The sequence below is a fragment of the Denticeps clupeoides genome, chromosome 19 (assembly GCF_900700375.1).
Source record: "Denticeps clupeoides chromosome 19, fDenClu1.1, whole genome shotgun sequence".
NCBI lineage: Eukaryota > Metazoa > Chordata > Actinopteri > Clupeiformes > Denticipitidae > Denticeps > Denticeps clupeoides.
Window position 1 is genome coordinate 17,288,871 of NC_041725.1, and position 21,733 is coordinate 17,310,603.

Genomic DNA, 21,733 nt, shown 5'->3' on the forward strand with positions numbered 1-21,733 from the left:
CGCTCTGCACATGAACTGACCAGCAACGGGCAGCGGCTGTAAACAAATTTATTTCCGGGTTGAACACCGATCACTGCTGCACTGGTTCACTGTGACGACAACATACAAGTAACACTTTTTGTTTGTGTGTGTGTGCATGGCATCAGTCTCAGATGAACAGGACATGAACTGGATCCTCACGCTGCTTCAGAATGAGCAGAAGTTCACCACGAGTGACAGCAGACCATTTCCAGGATCGTCCAGGCAGTGACATCAACGCTTTCTTGTGCTTTCCAGAAAAAATCCCTACCAGAATCCTGATCAACAATCAAAAAAGGCAGAAATAAAAGAAATCTAGTTTTTTTTTTGAATGCCTTTTTACGTCCTTTTCCTGTCTGAAAAAGAAAGGGAGGACGCGTGGAGGACGGATGTTTCCTTCCCTTTGACGCCGGGTGACATGGTCGACATGGACATGGACATGTCGTGTTCTGCTGTAATGCTGCTACATCGTGTCTTAGGTGTGTTCATGCACACGAAACAGGAACAAAATGAAGCACAGTGGTGTGTGTGTGTGTGTGTGTGTGTGTGTGAGAGCTACATCTTTAAGCAGACAGAGAGGCTGGTGGGCTGTGAAGTGTGAGCTGGTGGGCCGGGTGGAGAGTGGTGGTCTTTATGTCAGGCCGATCTCCTCCAGGACGCTCCGCGGAGTCTCGCCTTCCTGCAGTAGGAAGCAGGGGGAGTCAAGGTGACACACACACACACACACACAGCAGACACACTAACGGGAGATGACCATCCCTGCTCCATGTGTGTGACCTAGTGATCATGTGACATACTGTATATTAAAATGTCAATAGAAATACTTACTTTTGCATCCTGATGTGACGTTGAGCACAAAGCAAAGAGAAGAAGAGTGAGGGCACCATCATTTTTTCATTCCCCTTCATACAATCCCCTCAAAATTAAAATGTCTTAACAGAGCTTTTCAAATGGAAATGGTAAAAAGGAGCATTTTTGTAGCCACTTTCATCTCAGAGGATGGGAAGGTCCAGGACAGAAGAGCTCTGGTCAGACCACGCTGAGTCCATGACTGACTCGGTTTAAACTCCTTAAAGGAGCCCTACATTGTGCCTGTCTAACCAAGTAGGGTGGTAGTAGCCTAGCGGGTAACACACTCGCCTATGAACCAGAAGACCCAGGTTCAAACCCCATTTACTACCATTGTGTCCCTGAGCAGGACACTTAACCCTAAGTGGCTCCAGGGGGGGACTGTCCCTGTAACTACTGATTGTAAGTCGCTCTGGATAAGGGCGTCTGATAAATGCTGTAAATGTAAAATGTAAATGTAAGTAACCGGCCGGAAGATGCTCCACATGGTTCCTCCACCAGAACCACTTCACAGAGCCCATAATAATTCCACCAGGGACTCTTTGTCACATTGTGACTTCTGTGTCTTCTGGCTTCGATGCTGGATGAAAACCCGTCTGCTGAGGATCAGGCCACATGCAGCGAAGGGGGCCCCTAAAACGGAGCAGTTAATTTCCTAATGCATCCTAAAACCGGCCTAATCCCCGCCTCCAGCAAGACTCTTCCTCCACAGATAATTAAGTCAGGGATTAAGAAGTTCCCCTTCTGCCAGCGTGGGGCTTTTTGGGGACAGGAAGTGGTCCCCACCGGGTTCCTGTGTTCCCATGCATGCGGGTTAATAAGTCACCTGACCCAGACGAAGTTTCACGGTGTCCGTTTCGCGCCTGATGCCACAGTGAAAACGGATTTTGCAGTACAGATGCGTGTTGTCATACTCCCTCTACTCATGCAACTTATGAGTAAAAATTGCGTACAGCATTAAATAGTTGTGCAACAGCTATTTAACATGCTCGGTACAGTTGTGATACGGTCGTCACAGGTCACGGGTCTGTATTCTCTAATTCAGACTTTGAGACAACGCGAACTCCCCTTCTCAGTGGAACGTTCTCACGGCCTGTAGGAAGAACACGGCACTTCAGGTTCTGCAGCTTAAGTGCAGAAAATGAACAAATAATTGTTGAATTATATATATATAATTCAACAATTTCAACAATGAAAAAAAAAAGAGAACCCCATTGTAGACACATGCAGATATGAATTACAGTAGTGTGATATTTATTGTGCATTTAGGATTCATGTAAAATACATAAAATACATCAAATTTGACCAGCGGTCAGACAAAGGCGGTGAAAAGACGCTAGAAATTCTCCTCTTATTCAATTACCGAACTGAATCAGTAACAGAGAACGATCACCCAGAATAACATCGGCCAGCTACACACACACACACACACACACACCGCACAATTGTGACAGATGAAGCATGAGACAAAACATGAAAGGAACAGAAGCCCACAGCCGTACAGAAACGTCCAATTCATATTCGGTTTTAATGTAGACGGTCCATCCGGGTGACGTCCCAGTGAAGAGGTGACACACAGAACACACACTGATGCTGGGGGGGAGTGTGTGTTTAAACCCAGAAACAGCGTGTTCTGTGTGTGATGAACAGAGTGAAGCGATATGGTGACTGATGGTGACGATGCAGGACAGAAGGAGGCGTGGTCAGATGCAGTGAGTGGGAGGGACCTGGCATGCAGGAAGGACGACCCGGGCGGTGGCCGTTTAGTACACAGGCACATTAAAGTACTCATGTCGAGGCTGAGAGACAGAGAGAGAGAGAGAGAGAGAGAAGGAGAAGCACATAGAGCTCACATAACAGTGCAGGCAAAGGACACGCCCACACTACCCCAGCTGGCCCCACCCACCCACATGCTGTCATTTTTATTTCTGAAAAATTGTGTTAATTTATGCTCGAACACATGAACTCTGTCAGAACTAATAATCTTGACGCCACTATTGTCTTCCAGTAGTGACGAATGAACACAGGAGCAACGATTAATGTATTCAGAACAACTAATTATGCAAGAAGAGTAATCTAGTACTTACCAAATGTGCCTCAACAATGTGCCGTATTTTATTATTGTCATATATTTTTTACAAAAGTAAAAAAAAACAACAGCAAGGGAATTTGACTTGGTCAAGTGGTGCAACAAACAAAAAAATTCCAACAGAACCCTCCCTCGCCTGCCACTGTGGCAGAAAAATACCGCCATCACATGCGAAACCTGAAGCAGGTATGTGTGTGTGTGTGTGTGTGTTTTACTCACAATAAGCCAGGTTCTTCGCCGCAATCACAAAATATCACCCCAAGAAGCACAATTGCAAGCACAGACACACGGAAACTCTAGCGTAATAATCTAGTACTAAACACACAGTCTAGGGTGGGATACACACACACACACACACACACACTCTCAGAGGGCTCTGTTGTGTTCTAAAGTCAGGGCTGGGTTCTCGGTCTAGTGGTGCCTCTACTCATTTCCAGAATTCACCTCAACGTTTTTTAATTCTGGAAAAGTCCAGACGACTCGCCAGACACATTCGGGGTCATCGTCCCTGCAAGAGAAGAGGATTAATGCCTCAGGTCCGCCCCGCCCCGCCCCGCCCCGCTGAGGAGCCACTATGCCGACAGGACGCCCGGTTTGCGTACATTTCAACAACGCCCGCCGCCACACGCCGTTTTTTTTCCCATTAAATCCTAATTAAAACAGTTTCGTCTTAATTCCACGTGGAATGTCCACCTCGTCCAATTTAATTATCTGGCATCAGCAGCACAGCGCAGCACTTATGGCTTAAAGCCCCAAGTCCCAGCTCTAATCTACCTCTTTCACGAACACCGGGAGTTATGTTCTCTGCGGGAATTATAACTTTCTTCGCATCAAGCGTGCATGGAATGCGGCGGTTAGTTAAGGCCTGATAGGGTTAAAAAAAAAAAAAAGGCCTGAAATGCTGAAGAATTTGTTCTTTTTATCAGGTGTTTTTATGAATTATGAAGCCATTTGATAACCATTCAAATGAAAATAGTTTATGAAAGTGAAAAACATCTTGATGAAAAACTGTGGCAGAATTTCATCATGCCAGGACAGTACCTCCCTGAATCCAGGTTCATGCCGCTGCCTGAAATTTGATTTCAGCCTTTATTAAAAATTAAAATGCTATTCGATTTTGCAAATAAAGACTGGAATTAAGTTCTTTTTTCATCACGCCGTCGGCAACACATCCGACCAATGCAGCTGGCGCCCGGCGGCGGGGACCAGACCACGCCTCCACCTCTCATGTGGCGCTTTATAAGGCCTCCGCGGGGGTCGACAGACTGACAGGACGGGACTGAGTTTTACGAACGATAGATCATTTACCGAAAACCGTGACAGAGGGTCACAGGCTCTCCAGGATAATATGTCACCGATTAAAGCAGGGTGGGCGGAGTCACTTCCGGGAGGAAATGAATGACCTACAGCACTTTTCACAACGTCACCTACCCTGTCGATCATTTTCTGGTGTACGGTTAGTGGCTGTGGCCCCACTCCCTCATTCCGGACCACAGCACATTTCCCACCCTGTCACGCTGGTGACACTGTTAGTAGGGGTGGGATCGGCAGTTTAGATGCAGACAGCAGCTCTCCCGGTGAAGGTACAAAAGATGTCCAACAGCAATAAAACGTTTTGGGTTCAATAAAAGAAAACCCAGCCAATCAGAGGCCTTAATCTGAATATCTGCTGACCGTCCTGTCAGTGGGAGTGTGGTGAGGCCTGGGACTTCAGCTGGGCTGTTGGATAAATGCGTAAAAAGCTGGGGCCAGAAGACCCAGGTTCAAATCCCACTTACTACCGTCGTGTCCCTGAGCAGGACACTTAACCCTGAGTGTCTCCAGGGGGGGACTGTCCCTGTAACTACTGATTGTAAGTCGCTCTGGAAAAGGGCATCTGGTAAATTCCGTTAAATGTAAACTTGTTTCATGTACGCCTACTAATTAGCATAAATGCAGTTGTGCCACGTCAAAAATGAGACATTAATTTCGAAGGTGACGAAGGCGACATTGCGACGCTGCCAGACCAGAATGGGTCGACGCGCTGGCACCGGCGACGGCCTGAGAGCTTCTCCACCCGCCACCGGCGGTCCTCTCTCAGCACGCTGCACATTTGGGTCGTCTCTCTCTCTCTCTCTCTCTCTCTGAGCGCGGCACGGCAGACAATGGGGGGACTGTGTCCCCGCGGACACGGCGACGGAGCGCCGTCCCAGGAGCGGATCGTTCCATAATGGGGCACAATCTTTACTCCGCGCCCACGCCCGCCTGCTAGGCGGAGCCTAATTGTACTAATCAGGGCGGAGGAGGCAATAAAGGATTCCCAGCCGCCGGCGCGACCTCGCCTGTGGTAACACAACATGGGGGGAATATTTCACGCGGTCGCCGGCCCGCTGGAAAAACCTTTGCTCTGCCAGTGGCTAAACATTTACCGCGCTACAGCTGCCACGCTAGCTACGGGGGGGGTCAGGTCTGTGAGAGCGGGAGCGGATCCGTACCTGGGAAGAGCCGGGTCGGAAAATCGAGGTTCTGGAAGAGAGAGGATTAGGGGTGTTGAAATCAGTCCCACAATCGTTGTACCGTAACGTGGACGTTTCTGCACGGACGCGGAGCATAATCGATTGCATCATGATGACGTTGGCTGCTGATTTTCTGGCGGCCGTATAAAAATCTGAGATAAAAAGTAGTGCCGGTAGTGACTGTGGCGCCGTTCAACGTTTGTCGGGATTTCCGTAGAAATTGACGGCAAGGAATTTGACCCCCTTCGGACCATGCAGCCAAACGTTGTGCGTACGCTTTTGGAATTCAGTCCACGAACGGCAGGAAAAAAAGGCCTTAACTGTCATCTCATATTTGAAAGCGATGATAGATCATGTGAAGCGGTGTAGAGAAATCGATCATCGTTGACGGTTTACACCTCTAGAGGGGATGGTGAGCACCAGAGCATGATGGAGAATGAAGTGACACCGGGTGGCCGGTCCCGCCTCCCCCACCGAAATCCATTCCGATGAACTATTCTGTTTGTGAGCTCCTGGCTGTAGAAACGTCCTGACGCTCGTGACAACGAGCCACGCCCCCCAGCGAGGAGGGGAGGGAGCAGCATACCTCCTGCAGCAGGTCGGCCTGCTCGATGGCCTTCAGCACGTTCTTCTTCGACGTCTCCTGAGCCTCCCCGCCAAGCAGGAACTCGTCCAGGATGAAGTAGGCCTTCTCGAAGTTGAAGATGATGTCCAGCTCACAGACCTGCGGTCACATGTATTTACACTCATAAGGCCAACCGCCCGTGGCGCTGAGGGCCTTCGTCTAAAACCGCGTCAGGCAGGGAGACGTACGCTGCCAAAGTACTTATCCAGCAGCTCCACGTATCGATGGATGATCTCCAGGGTGATCAGCTCGTTGTCTTGGTCCTCGATGGCACAGCAGAAGTACAAACTGGCGTATCTGACAAAAAACAAAAGGAATGGGAGAAATATTAATACAACAGTCACATGGGCATCAATTATAATATGGAGTGTAGAGCATGGTGAGGTCATTTGTGCTATTTGACCAATAAATGATCAATAAATGTCAATAACACTTGAGCTCTAGTGGGTGGTAGTAGCCTAGTGGGTAACACACTCGCCTATGAACCAGAAGACCCAGGTTCAAATCCCACTTACTACCATTGTGTCCCTGAGCAAGACACTTAACCCTAAGTTGCTCCAGGGGGGGACTGTCCCTGTAAATACTGATTGTAAGTCGCTCTGGATAAGGGCGTCTGATAAATGCCGTAAATGTAAATGTAAATGTATTGACGTTGTAAAAAAACGGTGTAAACACGTCTTCACGTCTATAAATATCAACCTGCAAGTGTGTGTGTGTGTGTGTGTGTGTGTGTCTGAAGACACGAGGAGCGTCTCCGATTTTTTTTTCCGCAGCCAGTAAAACCATCGCCTCCCGGCACACGTTGATATATGGCCTTTCCACTCACGACAAAATGCTGATGCAGCGTTTTCACCCCAAAACACACACACACACACACACGGGAGCCGAACGTCTCCATCAAGACCACACTGTATTCCACGCCTTCCTTCACATGAAACCTCTCCCTGCAGGAATTAACTCAGCATATGACCCGCTTGTCAAATCCCACAAACCCCAGAGCAGGGGGAGCGGTAAGAGGATTAAGGTTGGGCCGGGAACACAGCTGAGATCCTGGATCGACGGATTCCTGCACAGCGGCTTCGGAATTAACTGGCCGGTCCAAACACACCACATGGACCTCCGCAGCATAAAATCAATGCTGTTTCACAAGAGAAGTACGTTTGTCACACTGGGACCATATAATCCCAAATTGGCTATTTACACCCATGTCTATATTGAATCACATTATCATGTTATATCATAGTATATACCATATTATATACCATAATATACACACACACACACACACCCACACATACTATCATATTGCTGCCACATGTGCGCCTGGTTTGTCTCAACCTGCACTGTATTACGGGTCGGTGAACAATGTCCTTTTTCTTGTTTTTGTGTTTTTAAAATCTCGTCTCTCTGTGTAATGGTATATGGTGAGATCACAATAGAGTTCACTTTGATGTGATTTAGTGAGGCCCCACCCGCTCATTGTTTCGCAAGTCGTATTGACGAGGTAGCAGACCCTATTATTAATAGACGTATTATGAAGGCTTATTATTCATAGAGCTCCCACGTAAATGATCGGTCAGCAAACACAAACTTCTGGTCTATAGTACCTATCCTTTCCGTGTGATTCGCTTGTAAATTTGTTTCGATGATTGGTAAAAGTGATGTAAATTTGATTTATTAATAAAATTTTTCAATGAAATGTTAATTTGATTTGCAATTCCTCATCGTCGCTGTCGTCAGTGAGAGAGAGATGCAAAGATGTGTGCTGAGGAGGTGAAACTGTAACGGTCCTGTGTGAGCTGGGCGCCATTACTAAGTGCAGGCCCCGCCCCTTCCTGATTCCCTGAACCTGGTTTCCCTCCTTTACAGGAGTGTGTAGCGAGCGTATGGTTGCTGGCCTGGCGTGGCCTGCTAGGGGTCTACCCTAGGCCACCATGAGCAGTGGTGGCCTAGTCTGTAATCAGAAGGTTGCCGGTTCAAATTCCGATCCGCCAAGGTGCGACTGAGGTGCCACTGAGCAAAGCACCGTCCCCACACACTGCTCCCCGGGCGCCTGTCATGGCTGCCCACTGCTCACCAAGGGTGATGGGTTAAATGCAGAGGACACATGTCACTGTGTGCACTGTGTGCTGTGCTGCTGTGTATCACAAGTGACAATCACTTTACTTCTAGAATTCTTGTGGGAGTCAGTGTGAGTGTGACTCTGTCTATGTGTGGGTGAAGTGTGTGTGAGTGTGCCAGTGTGAGTGTGCCTTCCCCGTCTCCTCTTCCATTTACCCTAAGTAGATCCCTATATGTTTGTTTGACCTTCGTTACAATAAAACGTTTTTCTGTTTAAGCGCCTGCCCCCTTATTTGGTGTCGTGACTGAAACAGAGGCTGGACTCTGCCGATTATGTTTCGAACCCGCACGTTTCCTTTCCCTCTTAGTCCAGCACTTGTAGCACGAGCAAAGAAAGCTTAGCGTTTAAAAAGCTGTTCGTGTCGTAAGAGGGTGGTAGTAGCCTACTGGGTAACACACTTGCCTATGAACCAGAAGACCCAGGTTCAAACCCCACTTACTACCATTGTGTCCCTGAGCAAGACACTTAACCCTGAGTGTCTCCAGGGGGGGACTGTCCCTGTAAGTCGCTCTGGATAAGAGCGTCTGATAAATGCTGTAAATGTGTCCAGCTCGACTTACAGCTCTATCCCCTATATTTACATTTACATTTATGGCATTTATCAGACGCCCTTATCCAGAGCGACTTACAATCAGTAGTTACAGGGACAGTCCCCCCTGGAGCAACTTAGGGTTAAGTGTCTTGCTCAGGGACACAATGGTAGTAAGTGGGGTTTGAACCTGGGTCTTCTGGTTCATAGGTGAGTGTGTTACCCGCTAGGTTACTACCACCCCACCCCTATATAGTGGGTGGTAGTAGCCTAGTGGGTCTCCCCCCCCCCCATCCTTCTCGTGTAAATCAGCAGCTGGTCTGCCGTCAAGTCTCCCAGATGCTTGTTCCCCTGTGACTCTGCCGCATCTGCTGCCGGATGGTTTCACCTGTCGAGCGGCCCCTCGGAGGGAAGCGCATCTCTTCTCGTACTCCTTCATAAGACCCGCCATCCACAGAATTTTCTGAAGTTTGGAGGAACCGCCCGGTCCCCTGCTGATGAAACCAGACGCTCTTTTTCTAGTGTAACTCTGTGCCATAACTACTGTATCATAACCTGGGGAAAGCACCTAAAAAGATCACGAACAGAAGGTCTGAAGTGAGGTTGTTTGAAAACGTTGCTCTGATACGACCGGCCCTTCAAACAGCAGACAGTGCAGGGGTGAGGGGTCAAGGCTTGTACGTGCTGAGAGACCCAAGTCTGGCTTCACAGGAATGCAGAACATCCAACCAACAAGCGGTGGTGCAGATATCAAACACACAGACCACACAATTTGAATACCCTGCCAAAGCCGAGGCCAAGCTCCACCCACCAAACTTATCCATCAAGGTTATCGTTCCAGCCTGAGATTCCTTTGCTTCTTTTCTGTAAAGAACATATAACGTGGACCTGCTGAAGCATGACCATCAGTCAAAACACATCCCTGTAAGCACAACCACAGTCTCTTCCTACTGGCTCCATCACATCTTCTCAGTCTCATCATTTCCCCTCAAAATATCCCTCTTTGCATCTCCTGCTTTGAAATCCACGCCCCACGCACCGAGCCAAACACTCAACAGACGAAACAACCTTGGCTGTTTAAGACCAGCCGTCCAAGAACATTCAGAAAAAAGCATTCTGCCAGGCCAGGGTTCAGTAACTAACAAGGGAGAACCATTTCATGCCCTTCTCTCTGCCCCCCTGGCATCATGTGACCCAATGTGACCGAAAGTCATAGGAATGTACATTTACAGCATTTACCAGAAGCCCTTATCCAGAGGGACTTACAATCAGTAGTTACAGGGACAGTCCCCCCCTGGAGTTAAGTGTCTTGCTCAGGGACACAATGGTAGTAAGCAGGATTTGAACCTGGGTCTTCTGGTTCATGGGCGAGTGTGTTACCCACTAGGCTACTACCTACTACCATGTAATAATGTAATAACAATGTAATAATATATAATTAATATATAATATATGTCCAGCTACAATCTAAATGTCACATTTACATGAGGACCTGTAACTGAAACTAAAACCACACAAAAATAGATCAGTGGTGATCATTTTCATGCATCAGATTAGGCATTTTGCATGTTTGTACTCTCAAAGAAGGCATGCAGCGTCCATATGAAACACTGAGTCATATATCATATCTAATCGTTCCCATTTAGCCTGGATATGTGACAAATAATCTGATTATAGTGTCACCACTGTGACTAAAAATGCGGATGCACAGCATAAACGCACACAGCGGATTCCCCACATGACCCAAAAGCCACCGTGATGATCTTCATTTTTTCAATTCCGAGAGAGCCTGTGTGTAAACATCAGGTTTAAATGAAAAGGTCATGTGATGAATATGTTAAAGTTGTGTATATAACTGATAATAACCGTTCAGAAAATGAGTGGCACCGGCAGTGGTGACCGACTGGGGACCCGGGTACTGAGTGGCACCGCTATGTGCGCCTCAATGTGCGTCACGCCGCTCTAAGAGCCAACCTCTCCTCCGACCCCGCCCACCACGCATCCGCTGGTGCCCAGTCACATCTCAACATGTTATCACTGTGGTTCCTTCTGGTCCCAAGATGGACCAGAAGGAACCCGCTGACCTTTTGTAAACTATCTTGAGGTCTCGCCACTCCAGGAAGCTGCACATCTTGGGTTTGCGGGCCAGCACGGTCTGCACCAGCTCGCGGGTGATCTTCTTCTTCTCCTTGTCAGACAGGGGCACGTACCACTTCTGCAGCCTCAGCTTCCCCTGCCGACTGAAGAGCAGCATGAACTGCATCTGAGGAGAGGAGAGGCGAGGAGACCCCGGGGGGTGGTGGGCAGAACAGAAATTAGGAAAATAAATCCATTAGCAGGGACGCCACCAGGCATTTACATGCAGACGAGACGCGCCCAGAGATGAGCTGTGCATGTTAAATAAAAAAGACCTCTGATGATCTGCGTGGATTCGACCTTTTTCCCGATAATAATAATAATTATTATTATAACAGCTGTTTACAAATCATACGAATACAAACGAACACTCTCCAATAATAAAAAGGGTAAAGTTAAGAGTCCACTCGAGCCCTCCGTTTTCGAAGAGTTGATGCCCCGCTGGCTGCGTCAGGAGTAAATTGGCACTTTTGACAGCAGACAGCAACACGCGGTGACACTTCGCGACATGTCCGTCGCGACTCACCATGGGCGTGCGAGAGAAGTCTTCTCGGCGGGAATCAGAGCGGCATGCCCGAGCCACGAGTTCGGTTTTCACAGCGGACCCCCGTCTGCGGCGCCCCTGCCTTTCTGTCTCGCAAGACGCACCACGAAAGGCCGTCAGATGGCCGCTAATTCCTCATTGGTTTGGGGATTAGTTTGTCGGCTTCTGATTGGTCGCGCTTCACCGTTATCCCCGCCTACATCCCCGGGGCGACGCAGGTCGGGCTCTGATTGGCTGCTGAACGCGTCTGTCACGGTTGTCGCGCCCAATGTCATTGTCAGCGTCAAATGTTATCTGAAGGATAAAAGCGTCAGGATTCGGATTTTTCTAAACCAGATCACACAGATCAAAACGTAACTTGTCTCAAACTCTGACGTTTTATTCGCCACTTTATCCATTAATTGCGAAACGAGGAGCTTCCTCGACATTCACTTTACATTTTGACTAAACGTTTCGTTTCTCCTCAACAAGCCGTCTTAAAATGATTTAATGCAATAAATGGTTCGTTTTCTGCGTGTTGGCGTCTGCCGACGTGTGGGAAATGAGGCGACAGCGCCATCGTGCGCCCGTCCAGGGTGTCGTCCCTAATAAACTGGCCACCGAGTTTCCCGATTAACCAGATTACGTCCACACTGCGGATTAAGGATAATGAATCTATTTTGGTCCGCCAGATGGGACTTTGCTCCGGTGCAGTCTGAATGGCTGGTAAGAACCAAACCGTGATGCCCGAATGCAAAAACAAGGTTCAAACCCCCCTTACTACCAATGTGTCCCTGAGCCCTGAGTGTCTCCAGGAGGACAGCCCCTGTAACTACTGGTTGAAAGTGACAGTGACCGTGAGTGATGCACAATGAAATGTGTCCTCTGCATTTATCCAATGGCCTAGTGGTTAAGGGCGCGGCCCCGTAATCAGAAGTCGCATTGAATTCAAATCCTTGATGTTTGCCTACAGGGCTGTAAATGCACCGTCCTACATCAATACAATACTACCCAGCTACACTCCTGCACGCTCTCTTAGATCGGCAAATGAAATGAGACTGAAAATTCCCTCTTCACTGGGTCTCCGATCCCAATCAACTCTGTTCTCCGTTGTTGTCCCTGGCTGGTGGACTAGCCGAGACTATCACCACTTTTAAGAAGCAGCTGAAAACCCGCTTATTAAAAAAGTATTTCAGACAAATCTAACACTTCGGCCTTATCAGGGCTCTTAGTTTTGTAAACTCAAAATTCTATAGAAATCGAACGAGAATTGCTGGTGTCTTCCTCTAGTAAGTCGCTTTGGATAAAAGCGTCTGCAAAACAAAGTAAAGTAAAGTAAAAGAAGGTTCCTGGTTCGAATAATGAGCCGCCAAGGTGCCACTGAGGTGCCACCGAGCAAAGCACCGTCCCCACACACTGCTCCCCGGGTGCCTGTCATGGCTGCCCACTGCTCACCAAGGGTGATGGGATAAATGCAGAGGACACATGCTGTGGTTTTAAAGGCTGCTGATGACGTGACGTGAATCTGCGGCCGGGAACATCCAAGCGACGAAGGCCATTACTGTTTACCCAAGTGCAGATGCATTCGAACTACTATTCTAACCCGATTCAGCAGTGATTTACGCTGCGGTGACAACGCTGGAGATCAGTGAGCGCAGAACACGTTTCCCTGCTCGGGGGGAATAAAGCTATTCTGTTATCCCTCCGCATGCAATAACACACACACACACACACACACACACAGAGGCAGCCGGGCAACAAAAACAGACCGCGAACAGCATCCTGCGGCCTGAAGAGCCGTGAGGGCGAACAGCTGCCGTCACCTAGTCACGCCCTTTCCCATCTGGCCCACACACCTGATCACCATGGTGACACTCCCGGAACCGTCCGAATGATCACCATTATCTCTACTGACTTCCATCGGCCAGGACGTTGCGCTGTGGGTGTGTGTTGTAGGAACTCTCCTAGTGTTGGTTGGGATTTCAATAAAAGCCACTTGTTTTGAAAAATGAATGCAGGGATCTGATTTCCCCACTAGAGGGCGCTACTCCCGCAAAATATGAATATAAAACACTCTGAACGGAGGAATTCTATCAGTAGTTTAGGATTTGTCGAGTTAGTGTCTCCTGCAGGACAGCACCACAAACCATCAGCATGGAACTCTGCCGTGGTTCTTCTCCAGGTACTAAAGGCGAATCCGTGTCTGGAGGAAACAAGAGAGCAGTGAGGATCATCCCAACCCTTCCTGAAGATGATCAGGCCTTCAGCAGCATACAACACAGTCCCGAGCCTGGAAGATCACGAAACATCAGGCCAAGCACCAGCAGAGCGCCTCCGTCACGCTGCGGTGCAGAGCCTTGCTTCAACCGTGAATGGACTCTTCAGCTCCTGATGGGCAGATGAATTATGAATGACGGATAAAAGCTGTTATTTTTACACGCGGGCGACAGGCAATATCAGAAATGGGTCTTCCACACAGGGGGTACCATTGCAGCAGGTTGCTAAGCAACACTTATGCATGCAGATCAGTGATGAACACGAACAAGCTACGGTAGGAAGAAAGGGGTTCTGCAGGGGAACCAAAAGGGCTTTATCTTCAACATGGTCCCAAAAGGAGTCAGAAGGAGCGAAAAGGAGTCACAGAAGACACAGAACACCAGGCCAAGAAAAGGTTGAACCAGGTGAATTAAGGGAGGATAAACCCAGAGCCTGTGCCTGATATGTGCCAGGACACACACACACACACACACACATACAATACAGGCCAAAAGTTTGGACACCTTCTCATTCAATGTGTTTTCTTTATTTTCATGACCATTTACGTTGGTAGATTCTCACTGAAGGCATCAAAGCTACGAATGAACACGTGTGGAGTTATGTACTTAACAAAAAGTGGAGACCTGGCCTCCACAGTCACCGGACCTGAACCCAATCCAGATGGTTTGGGGTGAGCTGGACCAACAAGTGCTAAACACCTCTGGTGTTGAACTCCTTCAAGACTGTTGGAGAAGCATTTCAGGTGACGACCTCTTGAAGCTCATCGAGAGAATGCCAAGAGTGTGCAAAGCAGTAATCAGAGCAAAGAAACTAGAATATAAAACATGTTTTTTTGTTAAGTACATAACTCCACATGTGTTCATTCGTAGATTTGGTGCCTTCAGTGAGAATCTACCAACGTAAATGGTCATGAAAATAAAGAAAACATGTTGAATGAGAAGTTGTCCAAACTTTTGGCCTGTACTGTACATATATGTAAAAACAGTCCTGGTTATAACACGTCCTGTCCTACGTTTAAAGAGAAAAAAAAATGTTCTGATCACAGTTCTGATCGGCCTCCACAAAACAATTTATCGCTTTAAAAACTGTCTATGCCGACATAATTCAGCACCATGTGAAACCTGTTTTTACTTTACTTTATTTTACTTTACTTTATTTTGCAGATGCTTTTATCCAAAGCGACTTACAAGAGGAAGACACCAGCAATTCTCGTTCGATTTCTATAGAATTTTGAGTTTACAAAACTAAGAGCCCTGATAAGGCCTAACTTGTCAGCTAAGAGCATGCTCAGAGATTGTGCTAGACAAAGAAAAAATTGTTATATATATATATATATATATACACACACACACACACACACACACACACACACACAATATTATAATATATAAATATATAATATATAAAAAACATACAATATGTAAAATTTATAAAAATAATATATATATATATATATATATATATATATATATATATATATATATATATATATATATATAAAAAATTTTATTCTTATATATATTATGTTTTTTTTCCTCCAGGTTCTAATCATTTCTTCTGGGGTCTTTGGTGTTGATCAGAAGCCTTAATTAAAGCAGCACAATCATTACCATTTTAATGAACATGCAGACATGACATGTTCTAAATGTGACCTTGACCCCACTTACTGTCGAGCTTCCTCTCTGGACCAGCACCTTTGGCAGGGGTGGAGAGACCAGGACTCTCCGAGCTCGGTGGATTACCCTAATCCAGCACGGCTGCCGCGGGCGCCGCTGCTCCTCCCGCATTTGGGCGCGGGGAAGACGACGGAGATCATGGCGAGGCGCGTCGCTCTGCTGGCCTTTCTGCTCCTGACCGCAGGTACGTGTGCGGTGGTCTTCACCACAGACCATCTCCGGATTCCTCAGTAAACGATATAGAAAATGCTGCTGCATTTCCCAGAGATTTAGGTTCCCTCATTTTCTCATTTCTCTTTCCCCCCACTCCATATCTCCCCGGGCAGCCCTGACCGGAGTTCACACTCAGGAAGTAAGAGCTCCTCACTCCATACTTTTGGCTTTTTCTTCACTGGGGGGGGGGTTGCGTTTGCGCCTCGGTGCCACCTTACTCACGCCGGGCGTGTGCTGTGGGTTCCAGGAGCTGGGCGGCGAGGAGAACCAGGAGGTGGAGGAGCCCGAGGGGGCCGCAGAACCGCTTAACGGCAGATCCTGCACGTGCAACTGCGAGGGCGGCGGCCCCACGGGCGCGCCCGCCTCCGCCGCGCCCTCGGCCAGGCCCGCGCCACCTCAGAGCCACTTCCTGGAGTGCATGCCAGGTGAGGAGAACCAGAGCAGGCCCGGAAAAACCACCTTATTCCATACCAGCGATAACTCCGACGTTTGCCGGGAAAGCGAGGGCGAGGCAGGATGCGGCAGCAGGGAGGCCGGAGGCTGCTCGATAATCTTATTACTTGTGCAGCTATGTGATGCACAGATTACAGGGCCCAGAATAGGACCTTGTCCTTCTACCAATCCCAAAAAAAAGAGTGCGTGACAACACAGCAGGCCGCAGGAGTGAGGGGGCCGGCGGATGGAGGAGATGTGGATTGGTTGCCGGTTCCGGTCGTTCCGATGAAGTCCATTTCCAGGACAAGACCCGAATTTCACAGTTTAATTAGACATATTCACCTTTCCATCACTAGACGTAAAATTCGATAGTAAATTACAGAAGGACGGGGTTAAAACACGGAGCTCTTGCCGGGAATTAGTGCTTCAGGGGAGTAGAAATGTGTTCAGTTCTATAATGAGTGCGTTCATGACCGCTCAGTATCGAGATTCCCATGCAGTCCTTCATTGTGACTTTCTATGAAACGCCAGGTTGTGCTGAACTTGGAGGACAAGCTTCCTTTAAGTGGATTTCCAGGATGAAGATGTAATCCTTCCAGCGGGGGCTTGCAAAACATGAACTCTTGAACACCATTAGATTGCCTCTCAAAACAGAGTTCTGGAAGATCTCAGGTATTTAATTTGCTCCCGCAGAGTGTCCTTATCACAAACCCCTGGGGTTCGAGTCTGGTTATGTACGATCGGACCAGATCAGCTGCTCCAATGAAGACCAGTATGTGGGCTGGTTCTCCTCCTGGACTCCTAACAAGGCTCGTCTCAACAGCCAGGGTTTCGGGTGAGTCTCCCGCCGCGGCCACATTACTGCGTCCATCATGCTCCTCCACCAACGTCCAGTCTTCTGCTCCCTCAAGGTGCGCTTGGCTCTCCAAGATTCAGGACACCACCCAGTGGATACAGATAGACCTGAAGGAGGTGAAGGTGGTGTCAGGCATCCTGACCCAGGGCCGCTGCGATGCTGAAGAGTGGATGACCAAATACAGCGTCCAGTATCGGAGTGACGTGAACCTCAACTGGATCTACTACAAGGACACCACTGGGAACAACAGGGTGAGGGAATGGGAAAATTCTGATATTGATCTTTTCTATAAAAAACAAAACAAACTAAAAAAAAAAAAACACTGCAGCACAGCACATGGTGTCACGGTGAAATGTGTCCTCTGTATTTAACCATCACCCTTAGTGAGCCATGAAATCCACCCGGGGAGCAGTGTGTGGGGAGCACCTTGGCGGTTCAGGAGTTGAACCCGCAACCTTTCGATTTACCATAAACCTGAACGCAGGTTCTTTTTCCCGCTGCAGCGTTTCAGATTTCTTTGATTCATTTTTCCCTCCAGGTGTTTTATGGGAACTCGGACCGCTCCTCTACTGTGCAGAACCTGCTGCGGCCGCCCATTGTGGCCCGGTACGTCCGCCTGCTGCCCCTCGGCTGGCACACACGCATCGGCATTCGCATGGAGCTCCTCATTTGCATGAACAAGTGCCTCTGAGCACCGGAGCCCCTCCCTTCGTAAGAACCTTCCCCAAATTTTTACCCGTATCCTTCGCTTCTGGGTGCTGAGGCGGGATTCATGGCCATTTGTGATCGTATGATTAACTAATGTGATGTCGTAGTGAAAGTGAAATAGTCAGATGTGTATTCATGATGGCCAAAGTCAAGGTTAGTGTTCCGTGTGTGTGTGTTCTGTGTAAATGTGTGTGTGCTCGATGTGAACTCTGTTTTCTACTCTCTGGAAACCTACAACCCACAAATGTCCTGAAATAAAGCCACGAACATCAACTTTAAAGAATGAAATGTGTTGAAAGTTGCCATTTATGAAGAGGAATGAACGGCACAACTGGAATCAACCGATTGCACGGCAGGACAGATGCGGATGAATATTCATATTTTCTGTTTGTGATGCAGCGAAGAAACACAGGGCCACAGAAGCACTGGTGTCATGCTGCATTTCAACTGCACGAGTCCGTAAGCACCAGAGGTCCGAGAGTCTGAACTTTTTTTTATTGAGTCGTGGTCTGTGTGTGTGTGTGTGTGTGTGTGTGTGTGTGTGTGTAAACCATCCCTCGATGCAGAGAACAAAATATAGAACCAAATACCCCACAGAACAGTAAACAAAATCTAGCGGTGTGCTATTCGCCCACGCCCGTGTCTGTAACAAAACACCGACACGACACTTAGCTGGAGTTCAGTGGCCGATAGACTGATAGAAATGGTTATTATTACCAAGGAAATATGCACACATTGGTATTAATATAATACACTTCAGTTTTCTTCCCCAAATAAAGACATTCGTCTCAGGAAATAAAGAGTTGTACACACTGTCATCACACTGACCGACCTGGAACAAAACCTAACGCTGGATATAAGTACTGAATATACTAGACAGAAACACAATAGAAGTGGTGTCCAGCGAGAGACACATTCATATGATCACTGAAGTGAGAAGCCTAGATTCCTTATCTAAACGTGTCCATTTAAAGTGCACCATTAGAGTGAAATTCATTTATTTTGGCATTAATTCAATTTTGCATTTCGTTTTTTCATCAAATTCCTGGGATTTTAGCATCTGACGGCAGATGGCCTCGACCATCCAACTTCGATCAACCCTCAGATGATTCCATTAAAACCAGCAGGTTCAACATCTGACGGAATCCATCACAGCACTGAACTGTCGGCGGCATTTTGCTGGCATAAAAAGTAACCAAAACCAACGGAATCTTAGGGCAAACATGTTATTCTAAAGCTGCAAATGTCACCCCTGAATAGACTGCTAAATTATTAAAAATCTGTACTTATGCTAATCTAATATTTTAGCAGTGGCCTTTTACAATTTAAAGTCAACGAATAAATAAAACTCCAAGATATAAACCTCTTTCTCTCTCTATATATATATGTGTGTACATACATGGTGCAAAAACATTCTTACATGAAATACTTTTACAATAGGACAATAAACCTTTTTAAGCTTACATATATAGAGACAATATTGCTAAACCTTGGGTCAGAAGCAGACCTTGACTGCAAATATCCAGCATTATTCAGAGTTTGGCATGGATGGAGCAGTTCCCTGCACTCGTGTTGGCAGCTCATGACCAGCAGGCGGCGCTATAGTGTCATGGCAGCTTATTTATTTGTTGGATGGCACAGGATGCTCTGTCCATTAAAAATAAAGAAGAGAGAAGAAGAAGAAGAAGAAGAAGAAGAAGAAGAAGAAAAAAAAAAAAGAGTTTCTGTTGCCAGATCTGCGTGTTTTTTACAGACAGAAAGCCCTATTTGGATACTTACAGTTCAGACGTGACTAAAGAAGAGATGTATATTGAGGTCAAAAGCTGAACTTCCTATAAACTTAAATACTCATACACAAACGTTATATACCCTTAATGAAATATATAAGTATAATTGGTCTATAATGTAGAAACTAAAGCTCTCACACTTATTCTATACATCTTAAATCATCATTTACATATATTTATTATCTGTAACATAGTTATTTAATAACAAAAAATAAGATTAGAGAAATAATATATTACAAAGTCTATCAAATATGGAATCTTAAAAAACATAATTAAGACATATATTAGGCCTACCCCTTTTCCTCTGAGAGAAAAGTGCTTTCAAACACCATGGACGTGCGGTGCACTCAGCCCTCCTGTGCTGCAGAGGGCGCTGCTGTGTCTGAGATAAGAGTTCTGTTTGTTCTAAAGGGCAGTTTCTTTTAGATCATTGAGGTTTGGCATCCGCGAGCGCTGAGGTCGACTAAAGCCGTGACCATTCTGACCACCCTTGGTCGCCATTTGGTCAGGATAGGGGTTCCCTTCGGTGCGCCCCATAGCTGAGGAATGCCAGCTAGAGTCCATTTGTCCGGGTAGGGGGTACGCTCCCTGGCGACTCTTGGGCTGAGTGGAGATCACGCCTCGTGACTCAGGGAAGCCCCCGCTCTTGGAGGAAGGCGGGTTGGGCAGTGGCTGGAAACGCAGTTCAGAAGGGACGGCTTGGTTGGAGGACGAGGTGGTGAGGTGCAGCAGCCTCCGCAACGACTTGAGGGGCTGGCTCTGAGGGGACAGGGCACACAGATACAGAGACAGTCTAAGACAGTCAGCACATTTACACGGTTATGACTTCAGAAAAAAGGCATGTCTGAGACATCAGAATAACTATGGGGTGCTAGTAGCCTAGTGGGTAACACACTCGCCTATGAACCAGAAGACCCAGGTTCAAATCCCACTTACTAAGTGTAAAGTGAAGTGATTGTCACATGTGATACACAGCAGCACAGCACACGGTGCACACAGTCCTCTGCATTTATCCCATCACTCTGAGTGAGCAGTGGGCGGCCATGACAGGCGCCCGGGGAGCAGTGTGTGGGGACGGTGCTTTGCTCAGTGGCACCTCAGTGGCACCTTGGCAGATCGGGATTCGAACCAGCAACCTTCTGTTTACAGGGCCGCTTCCTTAACCGCTAGTCCACCACTGCCCCCCCTACTACCATCATGTCCCTGAGAAAGACACTTAACCCTGAGTGTCTCCAGGGGGGGGCTGTCCCTGTAACTACTGATTGTAAGGGTGTCTGATAAATGCTGTAAATGTAAATAACTAAAAGTTCATCAATCTATGGAGCACCAAAATCGTACCAGTAAAAAAAAAAAACACAGTAACCATCACAACTCCTATAACTCTTAAACTGTTATAGAACAATATAGAAAAATATTAAAGATCACAATCTTTAATAGCACAGATAACAATCACATTAACAACCAGGACAGAGACATCACAGTCAGACATTCATTATTCATCATCACATTAACAAATCAACTACAACCACAGTCAGATCACAGGCAGAGCTTCAGCATCTGAACGGCACCATCACCGTTCTGCAGGGTGCTGCCGCTGGCACGCTGTTCCTGGCCTTTCTGCTCGGTGCGAGTGTGTGTTCACCCGAAGGAACACACACCTACACAGTGCAGGAAAGCGCCGCCCCCGGCGCCACCGCACCGTCTCCGCACAGACAGCCCACACTTTTAGTCATCGCTTGCCGTTTATAGCGCCGCGGCGCTCCAGACACGTACCTGCGAGTGCGACTCGGCCGGCTTCACCACCGGCCACTCGTCCCGGTCCAGCTCCGGATTCAGATCTCGGTCCCGCGTCCGGTTCCGGTGGCGGCTGCTGTGGTGGCCCGATGACCTGACGGGCTTTGGCATGACCATGTGATCTGCCCCATCTGTCGGGACCTACCAAATCACCAACGAGAAGGACCCGTCAAACATCCCTTTTCAGCCAATAAAAACTCAAGAACCGACCGCGGGCAAAATGGCCACCACATCTCTGGGAGGAGGGCCGGAACAGACCAGCCAGCAGACACACTGTCCTCATTATGAGTTCCAGACCTACGCACTGCCCTCTTCAGGACCAGAATTGGATCACAGCAGCAGAAATGAGGGAGAAGTGTATGCTGCACGGGTAATTAATGACATTTAGCACGCTGCCGTGCCGTCGGTGCAGCTTGTGTTGGGACCCCTGGAGGACGGATACTATAATCAATGCCAGAAGATGGAGGAACGGCCAATCTGTTGCGGCGTTCCACTGATTCATTAATTCCTCTGATCCATCTGGTGGAAAGCTCTGGAAAATCTGAACGGCCTCTGCAGGCTCACCGGACGTGCAGCCCATAGTCACAGTACTGCAGGAAAA

General features: G+C 47.7%; 3 protein-coding genes across 17 annotated transcripts in view; 1 reads left to right on the forward strand and 2 right to left on the reverse strand.

Moving 5' to 3' along the window:
* Positions 1-34: 34 nt before the first annotated feature.
* On the reverse strand, positions 35-11,541 carry LOC114769002 (AP-1 complex subunit sigma-2). Of its 10 annotated transcripts, none has more exons than XR_003743172.1 (7): positions 11,390-11,541; positions 10,812-10,990; positions 6,265-6,373; positions 6,038-6,175; positions 5,431-5,461; positions 3,342-3,464; positions 2,101-3,156 (listed from the first exon to the last, which is right to left on the reverse strand). XR_003743172.1 is itself a non-coding variant. In XM_028961645.1 (7 exons), the coding sequence occupies exons 1-6, from the start codon at positions 11,390-11,392 to the stop codon at positions 3,412-3,414; spliced, it is 513 nt and encodes a 170-aa protein (XP_028817478.1). In that variant the 5' UTR covers positions 11,393-11,541; the 3' UTR covers positions 2,101-2,666; positions 3,401-3,411. The 10 variants fall into 10 exon arrangements, 8 of the variants coding, with proteins under 8 accessions (XP_028817480.1, XP_028817481.1, XP_028817478.1 ...); XM_028961645.1 differs by having other exon boundaries at positions 2,101-2,666; positions 3,401-3,464; XM_028961647.1 differs by lacking the exons at positions 2,101-3,156; positions 3,342-3,464; positions 5,431-5,461 and adding exons at positions 35-697; positions 847-855.
* A 3,853-nt stretch (positions 11,542-15,394) lies between these two features.
* Positions 15,395-18,917, forward strand: LOC114769001 (retinoschisin-like). 3 transcript variants are annotated; one of them, XR_003743171.1, is made up of 7 exons: positions 15,395-15,523; positions 15,666-15,691; positions 15,800-15,977; positions 16,681-16,822; positions 16,899-17,094; positions 17,382-18,023; positions 18,609-18,913. XR_003743171.1 is itself a non-coding variant. In XM_028961643.1 (7 exons), exons 1-6 carry the CDS (start codon positions 15,478-15,480, stop codon positions 17,532-17,534), a joined length of 741 nt encoding a protein of 246 aa, XP_028817476.1. In that variant the 5' UTR covers positions 15,395-15,477; the 3' UTR covers positions 17,535-17,554; positions 18,609-18,917. The 3 variants fall into 3 exon arrangements, 2 of the variants coding, with proteins under 2 accessions (XP_028817476.1, XP_028817475.1); XM_028961643.1 differs by having other exon boundaries at positions 17,382-17,554; positions 18,609-18,917; XM_028961642.1 differs by having other exon boundaries at positions 17,382-18,913.
* The window catches only part of LOC114768997 (cyclin-dependent kinase-like 5), a 39,334-nt gene continuing 35,638 nt past the window's right edge, over positions 18,038-21,733 (reverse strand). For all 4 annotated transcript variants that reach the window (XM_028961637.1, XM_028961638.1, XM_028961635.1 and 1 more), the window contains 2 exons: positions 21,112-21,273; positions 18,038-20,097 (listed from right to left, as the gene is read on the reverse strand). In XM_028961637.1, coding sequence (XP_028817470.1) covers positions 19,744-20,097; positions 21,112-21,273 — 516 coding nt within the window. In that variant the 3' untranslated portion in view covers positions 18,038-19,743. The remainder of the gene's footprint in view (positions 20,098-21,111; positions 21,274-21,733) is intronic.

Excerpts from the sequence above, each read along its gene's own strand:
- LOC114769001 (XM_028961643.1), top strand. The coding sequence starts at position 15,478 with ATGGCGAGGCGCGTCGCTCTGCTGGCCTTTCTGCTCCTGACCGCAG. Across the intron at positions 15,524-15,665 it reads CTTTCTGCTCCTGACCGCAG|CCCTGACCGGAGTTCACACT; the intron begins GTACGTGTGCGG and ends CTCCCCGGGCAG. Across the intron at positions 15,978-16,680 it reads CTTCCTGGAGTGCATGCCAG|AGTGTCCTTATCACAAACCC; the intron begins GTGAGGAGAACC and ends TTGCTCCCGCAG.
- LOC114769002 (XM_028961645.1), bottom strand. Across the intron at positions 6,176-6,264 it reads TGGATAAGTACTTTGGCAGC|GTCTGTGAGCTGGACATCAT; the intron begins GTACGTCTCCCT and ends ATGTGACCGCAG. Across the intron at positions 5,462-6,037 it reads AGGCCGACCTGCTGCAGGAG|AACCTCGATTTTCCGACCCG; the intron begins GTATGCTGCTCC and ends TCTCTCTTCCAG.